At 43.8% G+C, this 12,294-nt stretch overlaps 1 protein-coding gene across 3 annotated transcripts in view; it reads right to left on the bottom strand.

Annotated features, from left to right (window-relative positions):
* The window catches only part of LOC105896280 (somatostatin receptor type 5), a 10,064-nt gene extending 1,967 nt beyond the window's left edge, over positions 1 to 8,097 (bottom strand). For 2 of the 3 annotated variants that reach the window (XM_031564055.1, XM_031564056.1), the window contains exons 1-2: positions 7,314 to 8,097; positions 4,829 to 6,091 (exon numbers count right to left, since the gene is read on the bottom strand). In XM_031564055.1, the coding sequence (XP_031419915.1) occupies positions 4,829 to 5,953 (1,125 nt within the window). In that variant the 5' untranslated portion in view covers positions 5,954 to 6,091; positions 7,314 to 8,097. Of the gene's footprint in view, positions 1 to 4,828; positions 6,092 to 7,288 lie in introns of all 3 variants that reach the window. The other variant, XM_012823024.2, reaches the window with a different exon arrangement.
* Positions 8,098 to 12,294: the final 4,197 nt, after the last annotated feature.

Genomic DNA, 12,294 nt, shown 5'->3' with positions numbered 1-12,294 from the left:
AGAGAGGCTCTGGTGCCCTGGCCCATCTCTGCCACCCCTAGAGAGGCTCTGGTGCCCACTCCCACTCTGCCACCCCTAGAGAGGCTCTGGTGCCCACTCCCACTCTGCCACCTCTAGAGAGGCTCTGGTGCCCGGGCAGGCATCCTCCTGGTTCCACTCCTACAGCCCTAATGTTCATCAGTTTCCTGCCTTTGATCCCTCATCCTGTGGCGCTCCAAACTTTTCTTTTGATTTCACCCCCTGACTGGCGAGAGAGCAGGGGAGGTCACACAGAGGGCATCGGAGCGAGAGGAGACGGGCGAGAGCGGAAGAGAATGAGGTGGGGGGGGGTGCTGTTGTGCTTCAGAGGCAACATGACAGGAACGTCGGCTGAGAAAAGCATCCTAGAGTTAAGTAAAGGTCCTTCTCCTCCTTTGTTCCACACTTGTTAAAGAAAAGATTGACGTGATGCTCTCCTTTTCTAGAATATGTCATCATTTTGTGTATGAATACGTGTAAATTCTGATTCCACCAGTAGATGTGTTCAGTGGTCCCAGTCCAACTCTGCACTGTGCACAGCAGGTGTGCTGTATGTTGTGTTGAGAGTCTTCAGCCTTCGGCTTGTTTCACACTGCCTACGTTGCGTGTGCCTGCCGGCTGCGTCTTGATTGCGTGTGTTTATTCACGCCGCCAACGTTTCTCCTGCAGCAGAGCTGCTACCAGCCCTATCAGTCTGCATTGAGTTTGCCTTTGATAATGGCCGTCAAAATACAATCCTTTTTTTATCACCCCCCTCGTTGATGAGTGGTCCGGAAAGTAGAGACCAGATAGTTGACAAGTTTTAACCAGAAATCAGTCACATTATCGATATAATGTAATTATTGCCTACATTGGGTTACTCAATACTAGGATCCACATGTACCTTCCACTTTCCCCTTTCATGACATTCAACTGCTAAAATGTTTAAAAATATATAATATTAGTATTCATGTCATGTCTGAAACAAATAGCCCAGAAACTGCAGTGAAAGGTGTCGGTTTGTGTAATGTTGCTGGTGTGAAAACATCTTTTTACGGCCTATTTTTTGCTGAGAACCAGTTTCCCCACCTGTTGACATGCGCCGAAATGAAAATCACCAGGTGCCGCCACACACACGCAATGCAGGGAGAGTGAAACAGGCCTTAGGCCAGTGGGACATTTTGAGGACTTCTCTAAAGTTTGGAGTTTCCAGCCAAGCTAAACTAAGACCCACCAAACCTCCCAGGCTTAAAACTCCCATCCCTTAAATCTGTACAACACCCACTGACTGACTGTTCGCTCCAGTGCAGCACACAGTAGGTAGCAGTAGGCTCCAACTCAATGGGTTCTTCTAGCTGTTTGTTGAAGGGAGTAACTCTCTCTCACAGAAAGCACTTTTCTCAGCTGCCTGAAACGACTCGTTGGAATAGCAGCTTTAAGGAGGGCTCTAACAGACACAGGGGCTCTAACAGCGCTTCAGACGGAGGGAGTATGGAGATGTACGCTAAGTGAAAAATAATGTGTTTTTTGGAACATTCAGACCCTGAAAATAAAATGATGAGCTTGTTATGAAAATGAGCATGCTAGGTCGTCTTTGGACAACGCCACTGATCACCAGACGCCTAATGAGGGTTCTCTGCCTGTCTTGGAAGGCAGCTTTACTATCCCTCCTCCCACAGACACCTGCCATTGACACACAGTGGACACCCTGTGTTTGTCACCCGGAGCTTTTGTAGCTATTAGTGTTCCTTTGCTCAGTAATTGTAGACAATCTGTGTACCGGTACTTGTTTATTCCTTTGTTGTATTTCACTAGTGTTCTCTTGCTCCGATATTCTTGTTGAGAACATTTATCTAATCTTACACCAATTAACTGTCAGGTTAGTTGAGTATTTTGGATATAGTGTCTTTTGATAGAGTGTCCCAGATCTGTGATTAATTACAGGATTACTTTCAAACACAGTAGGAAAACTTGCACACAGTTACATTCCTGCACTTTTTTTCTATGTCTTATGTCTTATGTCTAGGTCTCTATTGCTCGTAGCTTGACTGTTCTCTCCCTTTTACGTCGCTTTGGACTCTGGCATCCTGACACTGAGTGTTATTGGAGATGTAGTTAGATGATGTGAAGTGTCCTACTTCCAGTGCATCAGGACAGACGTGTACATCCTGTTCTCTTTCCGTTTCCTCTTTTGAGAAAGGAGTCTTTGATCTTAACAACTGAACACGTGCATGCTCCGCAGTGAGTGGTTGGACGTGACACTCAGCGGCTATGCAACTGATTTCAAAGTACGTGCTTCTTTTGAGACAACTTGAAACACATCCAACTAGTGTCTGATTGGTCAACCCAGAACAGACTATGCATCACTCATATCATGACGTGTTTCAAGTGCAAACTGATCTGGCAATCATGTAGGCTATGCATGCCTAACTCCTAATATCATATTTTATTGTATCACACACACATTTGTGTTTTGCCTTTCTGATAACAGCTTAGTATCAGATTGTCAGATTGTTCAGAAACACTGATTTTAAAATGCCTCTTATTGTGTTCCACAAGGCATTCTGTCTTCCCATGTGTTCTACCTGAGCAGTCCAATCCTGCTAAGTCTGTAGACCTGTTTTCATAAGTTTTATATTTCATAACGCAACAAGCAGAAGACCCTTCCAGTGATTTATTTCTATTTAAAGGATGACAGTAACCTGAAAAGGAAAGGTTACTGTAAAACTAAAAGTAACTTGAGGTGATGACGATTTTCATTCTCTGTGGAGTTTCACCCAATAAACAAACAAACCAATAATCCCTGCAATAGGGAAAAATAGTAAGGTTGGTAAGACCACTTTTTTGCACACACAAAATGTGAGCCATATTTACTATGTAAAGGGATGTAAGGGATAATGGACGACACAGCATTCGGGGAGCATAAAATAACGTACATTCAAGGTGGGTATATGGCCATGACCCGAAGCTGAGTTTCTGCTACCGGAACACTGCGAAGTGCATTATTCTGTTTATACCACGGTTGCCACACTTGCGTTATGTTAATTTACAATTATAATTTCCACATTTTGATCTCTAAAACTGACTTCTTTGTCGAAGTACTTCTTTCTATCACACATCAAGTCTTTTCTTAACTGCCATTTAAACTGCCATTCAAATAGTTCTAAAGGGATGGTTGCTATGGCTATGGAAAGAATGGAGGAGAAGAGGGAATGAGAATGTGGGATTCACACAGAGCACCAGACTACAATGTGAATACGATAATAGCTAGTACCAATGCCAGAGGTATTTATCTCTCCTACGCAAGACCATGTCATGAATTCAAAGATGTTCATTACATCATCATACAGAAACTAGTCATCAAAACATAAAATCAAAAATGGTAAAAAAAATCTGTATATCTGAAAACCATCCGTCACATTTCTGTACACGTCATACTGCTTGTTAATACGGGTAGGAACTTTGTGCTAATCAGAATCAGAATCAGAATCATCTTTATTGGCCAAGTACATTTCCACATACAAGGAATTTTTCCTAGGTTTAATTGCTCTCAATGTACTTAAACTGAAAAATAGGCATGCAACAGTTTAGGATAATAAATAAATATAATATATAATATAATAATAAAATATAATAATCTTAATAATGGTTGGCAACAGGTGTGTTCCCGTCCACAATCCCAATAGTCCATTCCGTCCATATTCTCTTCTGGTTGTGTTCCATTAAGTGCTTTGAGAACGCCTTGTTCTTGCATGAAACTAGCTAAACTTACACTTCTCCACGTCCCTCCCACTGATGTTGTCCATGGGCCTTAACACTTGCCGTGTGCCCAACACCTTGCCTGATTAAATATGGACCAAGTGTGTGTCATACTAATCCAGGGAATATTTGATGTGAAAGGTTACTGCCTTCAGGGGCTGGGTTGCCTTTCTAAATTGATTAAACAAACACAGACGTACAGGGACTGAATACACACGAGCTTGCGAGCTTGAGGTTACTTTGACACCTTTGAATAAGAGTGAAGTTGCAGATCAGTCACAGTCTTTATTTGCTCCGAGAAAACAGAGATTCCAGCCCCCACACAAAGACACCTCCATAACTCACACTCACCACCGGTGTTAAACAGTACATATTCACTACTTTTGGGTCTTATGGTCAGAATGCTGTTACATAATAGAATAAAGTTAAACCACCGTTTCTCTCTCTCTCTCTGTCTCTCTCTCTCTCTCTCCTTTTCTCTCTCTCTCTCTCGGTCAGTCCTGCTGTCACATATTATCATTTATCCTCGAAGACACAAGTGATGCATGTATAGTAAAGAGATGAATTTGTTTTGTGATAACGTCTAATTGACTGGAGTGGGTACTCTCTCTCTATATACACACACACACACACACACACACACACACACACTAACACACACACACACACACACACACTCACACTCACACGCACACACACACATGCACACACACACACACGTACACACACACACGTACATACACACACACATACACACGCACACATGCACAAATGATCAAAAACATAGAAAATTGGTATGAATTCCCCAATTCAGCTACAGACCTCAGTGAGGAGTGTCAAAGAGTGAATAATAAAATGAGGTGAAAAAGTGAAATAAAAGAATCCAATTTGCATGGGTAATTGTGTCTGTTTCATCCCCATGGCCGAGAGGACTTATCACTGATTAGATCAGTTTACCTTTCAGGGTGTATTAATGATTTAATATGATTCCAAGAATGTTTGACTACCAAGACAATGTGACATGGCGTGACATGACATGACTTCTATGAAGTTACAGGAGAAGAGAGCGTACCTGAGTGCTCTGGACCTGGCCATTGACGTCATTGTTGCGAGGCGTCAGGAAGGTGTCATGTGTGGTGGTCTTCTCTGTACGCGGTTGGCTTGGGTCGCCGTCCTCAACACCGTTGGTCTTGCGCACACACAGCACCTTCCGGAAACTCTGCCTGAAGTTGTCAGACAGGAAGCCATAGAGCAGTGGATTAGCACAGCTGTTGGCGTAGGAGAGGATGACGGAGAAGAAGTAGACGCCGGCCATGGCGCTGTTCTCCGGCAGGATGATCACCAGGTTGACGATGTTGATGATGAAGAACGGGAGCCAGCAGAGGACGAACACCACGACGATCACCACCACCATGCGCGTCACCTTACGCTCCGATCGCCGGCGCTTGGTGAAGCCGGCCCGCGCGCCGGACGACTTCACCTTGACCACGATGAGCAGGTAGCACAGGCAGATCACCAGCAGGGGCCCGAAGAACCCCAGCGTGGCCGTGTAGAGGATGAATGCGGTGGACCACACGTTGTGGGGCTCGGGCCAGTTCATGTTGCACGAGTTGAAGGTGTCCTGAACATCGGAGAACACCACCACCGGCAGCACCACCACGAAGGACACGGCCCAGACGGCGGCGCTCACCACCCGGGCCACGCGCGGACGCCTCCACCGGGTGGAACGGATTGGGTGCACCACCGCCAGGTAGCGGTCGATGCTCATGACGGTCAGGCAGAAGATGCTGGTGAACTGGTTCAGCGAGTCGGCCGTCATGACCATGCGGCAGAGGAAGGAGCCGAAGGGCCAGTACGAGAGGACGTTCTGCGTGGTGAGGAAGGGCAGCCCGAGGATGTACAGCTCGTCGGCCACGGCCAGGTTGAAGATGTAGATGTTGGTGACGGTCTTCATCTTGGCGTAGCGCAGCACCACGTAGATGGCCAGGGTGTTGCCCGTCAGTCCCACCAGGAACACGGTGAAGGAGATCACGGCCGTCACCAGAGAGCTGCTGCCCTGGAACGGCATGCTCTGGTCGGAGAAGTTGGAGGAGAAGTTTCCCCCTTCCACCGAGATGCCCTCCATCATGCTCACACCACTGGAGAAATTGAGGTCGTTCATCAGGGTCCCCCCACCTGGGCCGTCCGTGGAGTCCATCCCCCTCTTCAGTGGAAGGATGGATGGGTGGATGGAGGAACAGACAGAGCGAGCACGCTGGATAGATGAGGAGTGGAGTAGGTGCCACAAGCCCAGGGGTTTCAGGACCTTGAACAGATACAGTCAGCTGAGTCACATCTGAGGAGAGAGCAGAAGGGAAGGACTTTGAGGGCGGATCAAATGATGGAGCGATCAAACAAGAAAAGCAGGGTGATAGAAATCAGTGACAAAGATACAGCATACTTGAAAGTCCATAGCTATTTGGCTAATAAATGTGTGTGTGTTTCTGCGTGTGTGTGTGTGTGTGTCTGTCTGTGTGTGTGTGCGTGTGTGCAAGAGTGTGTGGCAAAGAGCAAGCAAGAGAGAGAAAGATGCGGGGGAAAGGACAGATAGAGAGAGGCAGAGACAGAGCCTTTGTGACTCTGGCTGTGCGACTTCTTTGAGCATTAAATCTGAGGACTGCACCGGAGAGGGTATGCCCGAGGCAGTCCTAAAGCGCATCTCTCTTTTTTATGTCATTCATTTTCGATAAGGGACTAAGTTAACAGACTGTATTTTGCATCTGTCACTTACGAATGGTATGTGCGTGTTATTTTAGAGCACAGGCTTTGAATGTTAGGTTCCTTGCCCTGGGCGCTGATGATAATTAAAAGTATCCCGCTCGTTGTAATTACAATCGATACCGACATTTCATTACGCTAGTTTGAGTTGATGGCTGAGCAAACATCTTCATAAACGGTTTTGCTAGAAGGAACAGACAATTTGCATTAATTAATGCGTTCAGGCGGAGTAAGTACTGATTTGACATTTTATGCACGTTATTCAATATTGTGCCGTCTTCGAGGATTTCTCAATTTGTTTTAAAGTCTACTTTAAGGGCAATCGGTTTGTTCTACTTGTTTTTTTTAGGTGGGGAACGTAGCCCCGACTCACACCCTTTATTGAAGCATCTGACTTGCAAAGGAACGTCTCAATGGTGACTAGGAATTAGCTATGAAGTTTACAGTATCGAATAAGACAGCTGCAATGATGGATACACCATAGTTAACGCTAACATCGGCGGAAAATGGTACATGGGAATTTATGGGAAATGCATATTTTGACAGGCACGAGGGATACGATCCAGTCTAAACCAGATAAGCACACAGGTGTGTTTAGGTGGCAAACCCTAATTTTGTTGTCATTCATTCATGAAAACAGTTTATTGTCATTGTAAAAAAGTATAGTGAACGTTTTATCACATCAACTGACACAAGTAAGCCTATCTGATTGCAACTCAACTATTTGAACATTTCAACTATTCTGTCTCCGCATGGCGCCTATGCAGACTGGTACCTTGAAGATTTTTGACAGAACGGACCTTGTTTTCGTCTTGGCCAAATAGCAGTCCTTTGCGCAGTTTATTCGGGGGGTCCTTCACACAATGTTGAATATTTGAAATGTTTGTCTTTCGTTGTCCTTCTCTCCTCCTCTGTCGCCAATCGAAGTGAATTTCATTCAGGAGAAATAGAATATTTTACCAGGTTTATAATGCAGCTTCAGCTCTTGTAAAAAGAAATTGCAACTCTCCTTTGACCTGATAAAATATTACATCCAAAGATATCGATGTTCATTGTCCTTTCTTTGCCAAAGCATCCCGGTCGCTGTCATCCTATAGCGCTATATGGATAGCTAAGCTTACGAATGTTGTAGATGGAGAGATCTCAAGCTAGAAATAAGCCTATTGGAAAGTTTAAGAATTCCTTGATAATAATGCGCACGGCAGAGACTGGTCCACTTTGGAGAGGGGCTGCAACAGAACACCGGTATTTAACGCCCGAGAGTGAACGTGACATCCCTTCTCTGCGCGTCATGCTGTCCCCAGTGCGTAATCGTGTACAAGTATCCTAGATCTTCGGACATTACTTTGAGATGCAGTAACATCTCACCACACAACTATTAATCCGAGATCTTAATCTCTCTCGATTCATGATCTTGTCCAATGTGCGCAACATAAATGCTGATCCACTGTGCGTATCTCTACTTCAACTATCGACGGAGATACAAAAGGAAGGAGGACATGTAATGTTATTTCCATCCATGATGCTTTATAAGGAAACCAATATGGGCCCATATGATAAAAGTTGAATCATTGCACCAGTGACGGGCTGAATACTCTCCTAAAGCTGTCAGCCTGAGAGAATCAAGCACATTTCAGACGCAAGACATCACACATGGCAATAGAATGGGTTTGATTTAGGATAAGGTAAGGAAGCTGAGTCTCAATTGCAGTTATAAAGCGTATTTTATTCGCCGAACACGTTTCTATTTCTATTCGTGTGGCAAGGGTTTCGGAAGTTTACACTGAGGTGCTTTGACGGAGGTACCCGGAGCGCCCACCCATTATGTAATCAGTAGAATGCCTCTGGGCAAAGCTTTCTTGCGAGCTAACGTTGTTAATTATAATTATCACCGACAAGTTAGTCTTCATAGAGACTTTTATTATATTATATACTAGAATGGCCGCGCTATCATGTGGTTAAATATACTGCCTTCTTGGGCAACTATATGGAGACACACACTGAGAGTGGACGCCAAAAAATAGGAAACACTGATAGACAAGGTATCATTTCCATCTTCAAAGGCAATCAGCACAGCAAAAGGCAGGGACGTGTTTTGATCCACAGCCTGACTTATTTCACCTCCCCTTACTGACAATTCAACCCATCCAAAGACCCATGGACAATTCAACCCATCCAGTTTGACCTGGTCTTCTTTACCCCCATCCAGTGGACAAGCATTGTATTTAAATGTAGTGTTCCCTTTACCATTCTTAGGCAAACAGATTACAATTAGGGCATCCATGATACAACCAATAAGAAATGAAAGGTCGAAATATTAGGGTGTTTAGTTTGTTTCTAAGTCGACCCAATGCCTTGTGAAGGAAAATGTCAAGGTCTGATTAGAATTTGGACATAAGCCTACATGACCTTTTTTGATGTACGTTATAAGCAAACCAAATCCTTGAAGACCAAATTCCACAAGAAGCAAGGTAGTAGCAGAGTAGCAGAGTGGCTGAGTGGCTTTGCATATGCCCCGTAGATGCAAGCATGGACTGATTATGAGGGCCCCTGGGCCTGGACATGTAAAAGGCCCCCTCCCCTTCGTGCGTACCCGCGGCTGCAAAAATTATGCGCTCGCAAGACATTACTTAAATGTAATGACATTTTTTTTTAACAGCACAATAACTAAATTCATCTGTACCTCAACAGGATTTACACGTACATGCACATTTTCTAACACAGCGCAGGTACACTCAATAAAAGCCAACAGCAAAATAACAAAATACACCCTTTTCAACCACAAGTAAGATATACGTAACACGCAGAGGCTCTGGCTTAGGGGCCCCCTGAGCTCATGGGCCCCTGGGCCTGGGCCTGGGCCCGGTAGGCCAGTTCAGTAATCCATCCCTGGATGCAATGCCGAATCCAACAAGGTTCTTCAGCTATGACTTGTTCTATATAACTTGTTGATGTGGGCAAAATCTCAGAGCACTGTAATATGCATTTTGGGTTCAGATGTCCCCAAGCAGTCTGTGAACACCTCAGCTATAATCACTGGCTAGTAGTCTGTGAACACCTCAGCTATAATCACTGGCTAGCACTTTAGAAGCCTCTAACGGCTCCTGCTCCAGAGTTATGGACGGGGACAGAATGGAAGCTCAACTCTGGAACAGTCTTGGTCTGAGGAGTCTGGTGGCTTAATTCAGAGTTAGCCAATCCAAAATGCCACAAATGGGCTAAATATTGCAGTGCTTTGAAAGAGACTTTATTGAATTATTAATTTGTTTTAATTTGATTATAAAACTGGCTTAACAGCATTGAAGAGAAACAAAACATAGTATGATCTGTCATTTTAGATTTTGTTAAGACTTAGTCAAGTGGCTAGGTGAAAAAATTAAGATCTCTTGGCTCCGATTTGGTCATATACGTCAAGTTAGTGTGTGGCAGACCAACTAGCTGTAAAATAAAACCAGGTACAAGAGTCAACCATCCCAAACACAGCTCTGTCAAGCAGGTGGCCTCTAGCGGGCTGCCTACAAACCAAGACTGCCGAAAAGGTCCCAGATGAAAACGTCTTGGATAGATAGATAGATGGATACTTTATTAATCCCGAGGGAAATTCAGGTCTTGAGGGTATGTATGAGGGTTGACACGCACCAAGATATCAGCAATTTCAGAGGAGGACCTATCCAAGAGTAGCCTTCAGGCACAAAGCGGTGATTATTAATACCAGAAATCCTTTTGGTTGCTCGTAATCTTGCTTTGAGGTTAACCGTTTGATCGGGGGTGGCTATTAATCAAAAAAATATCAGTTCAAAATCAGTTGCGGTCAGCAGATGTACCTGCAAAGACATTTAAGGCTGGAAAATAATTTTGTGTATTTACTCTTTAAAATAAGTTTATGGGTCAATCATTTTCACCTTCAATCATTTTCATTTTCTTAGTGGGTATACAGTGTGCTCATAAGGTTACTATAACAGCTTAGTGGGTATACAGTGTGCTCATAAGGTTACTTTAACAGCTTAGTGGGTATACAGTGTGTTCATAAGGTTACTATTACAGCTTAGTGGGTATACAGTGTGCTCATAAGGTTACTATAACAGCTTAGTGGGTATACAGTGTGCTCATAAGGTTACTATTACAGCTTACTGGGTATACAGTGTGCTCATAAGGTTGCTATAACAGCTTAGTGGGTATACAGTGTGCTCATAAGGTTACTATTACAGCTTACTGGGTATACAGTGTGCTCATAAGGTTGCTATAACAGCTTAGTGGGTATACAGTGTGCTCATAAGGTTACTATTACAGCTTAGTGGGTATACAGTGTGCTCATAAGGTTACTATAATAAGGATGAGCAGAGCAGTGAAGCAGAAAGCTATATCAATGGACCCTTTCTGTTGGAGCACGGATACAGCGGTGGCCATGGGCGGATGGAACATGAGAAGTGATCAGCTTGAGACACATCTTCATAAATAGGCTATGGTTGGGCTTTAATTATTGAATTAAGCAATTAATCAATTCATTCATTAAAGATGTGCTACTGCAGAAGGTTTCTTAATTTGTTTTAATAAAGAACCGTCGGTGAAGGGGTGCCCTTTCTCTTAGCTTAAGCACCTGCCCTGCAACATTTCTACGCATGGCTGCCTGCCTGCCTGCCATTATTGATTCGTAAGCTTTTTCAAAATGTCTGAATGTGTGCGCAAAGGCTTTGTGCCAGTGTGCATCTCACCCTTGTGTTTAAGTGCTGCCCTGGTTTTAATGGTGGCTTGGGTGGCATTTAAAGAAGTCGTCTTTTGTTAACATTCTGGGAACAACCTAATACGCCCCGTATGTACCAGACCTTAACGGTCCACTCTAAAATGTACACTGGTTTCTCAGCTGGTCCAACTGCTTAGAGGATCACTGAAGTACCCCACTGAAAAGTGATATATATATAAATATGTAAATGCATGGATTGTCACTGTAACTCAAGGACACACACATTAAAGCTCCAGTAAAGCTGCCTCGGTTTTTTTTGTCAGATTTACTGCAACAGTTAGGTGAACTAAGAAGTAGCACAAGATACAATCTGAAATGACAATGGCTCTGTATGTATGTCAAAATATCCATTATAGGTATAGTTACTGCTGCCCAAACTGAACTCAAACTCCATACTTAACTGTTATTCCCAAAACTCTGGTATGTTCAGTATCTCTCATCATTTCAAGGATGGTGTTAATGCAATCATGTAGAACAAGTGTTTTATGGCATCCTAAGATGGGTGGATGTTTTTTGATGTGAGTAGATTGTAGTTTGCATATGGCCAAAGTAGGACTTCCTGATAAATGTGAAATGTCAGTGAGTGCGAAGGAACTACTCATCACCATGGGATTTGTATTCACAAATGAGCAGATAAAAATCAATCTGGAAAAAAAGATAGAGAGTCCTAAAATATCACATATCAATGAGTATGTGAGGATCAGACAGCATGTACAATGAGACATAGAATATCACTGAACTGTGCCCACGAGCTCTTTACATCAGACACAACTGTCTGCAGAGCATTGAAAGTCAGAAGCAGCAGTCTAACTTTCAAATGAATCATGAAAGGACTACTGCGACCAGGGCCACAGAGCAGAAGCATTAATGTGTTTGGACCGTGGAGATTTCTGTGACTCCGGGAGTTGTTAAGGAAGAGAGAAAGTGATCAAAGACAGTATAAATTCAGACAGGACTCTTGTGTCTCTCTCTTTTCTTGTCCCGTCACCTTGACCCCAAAGGCATTCTCAGCCCTCTGTAACTTTTATTTTCTAGGGGGA

Source organism: Clupea harengus, chromosome 26, assembly GCF_900700415.2.
Source record: "Clupea harengus chromosome 26, Ch_v2.0.2, whole genome shotgun sequence".
In the NCBI taxonomy this organism is placed as follows: Eukaryota; Metazoa; Chordata; class Actinopteri; order Clupeiformes; family Clupeidae; genus Clupea; species Clupea harengus.
The sequence above is the reverse complement of the archived record's forward strand: the minus strand, read 5'-3'. Positions and strand labels throughout refer to the sequence as shown.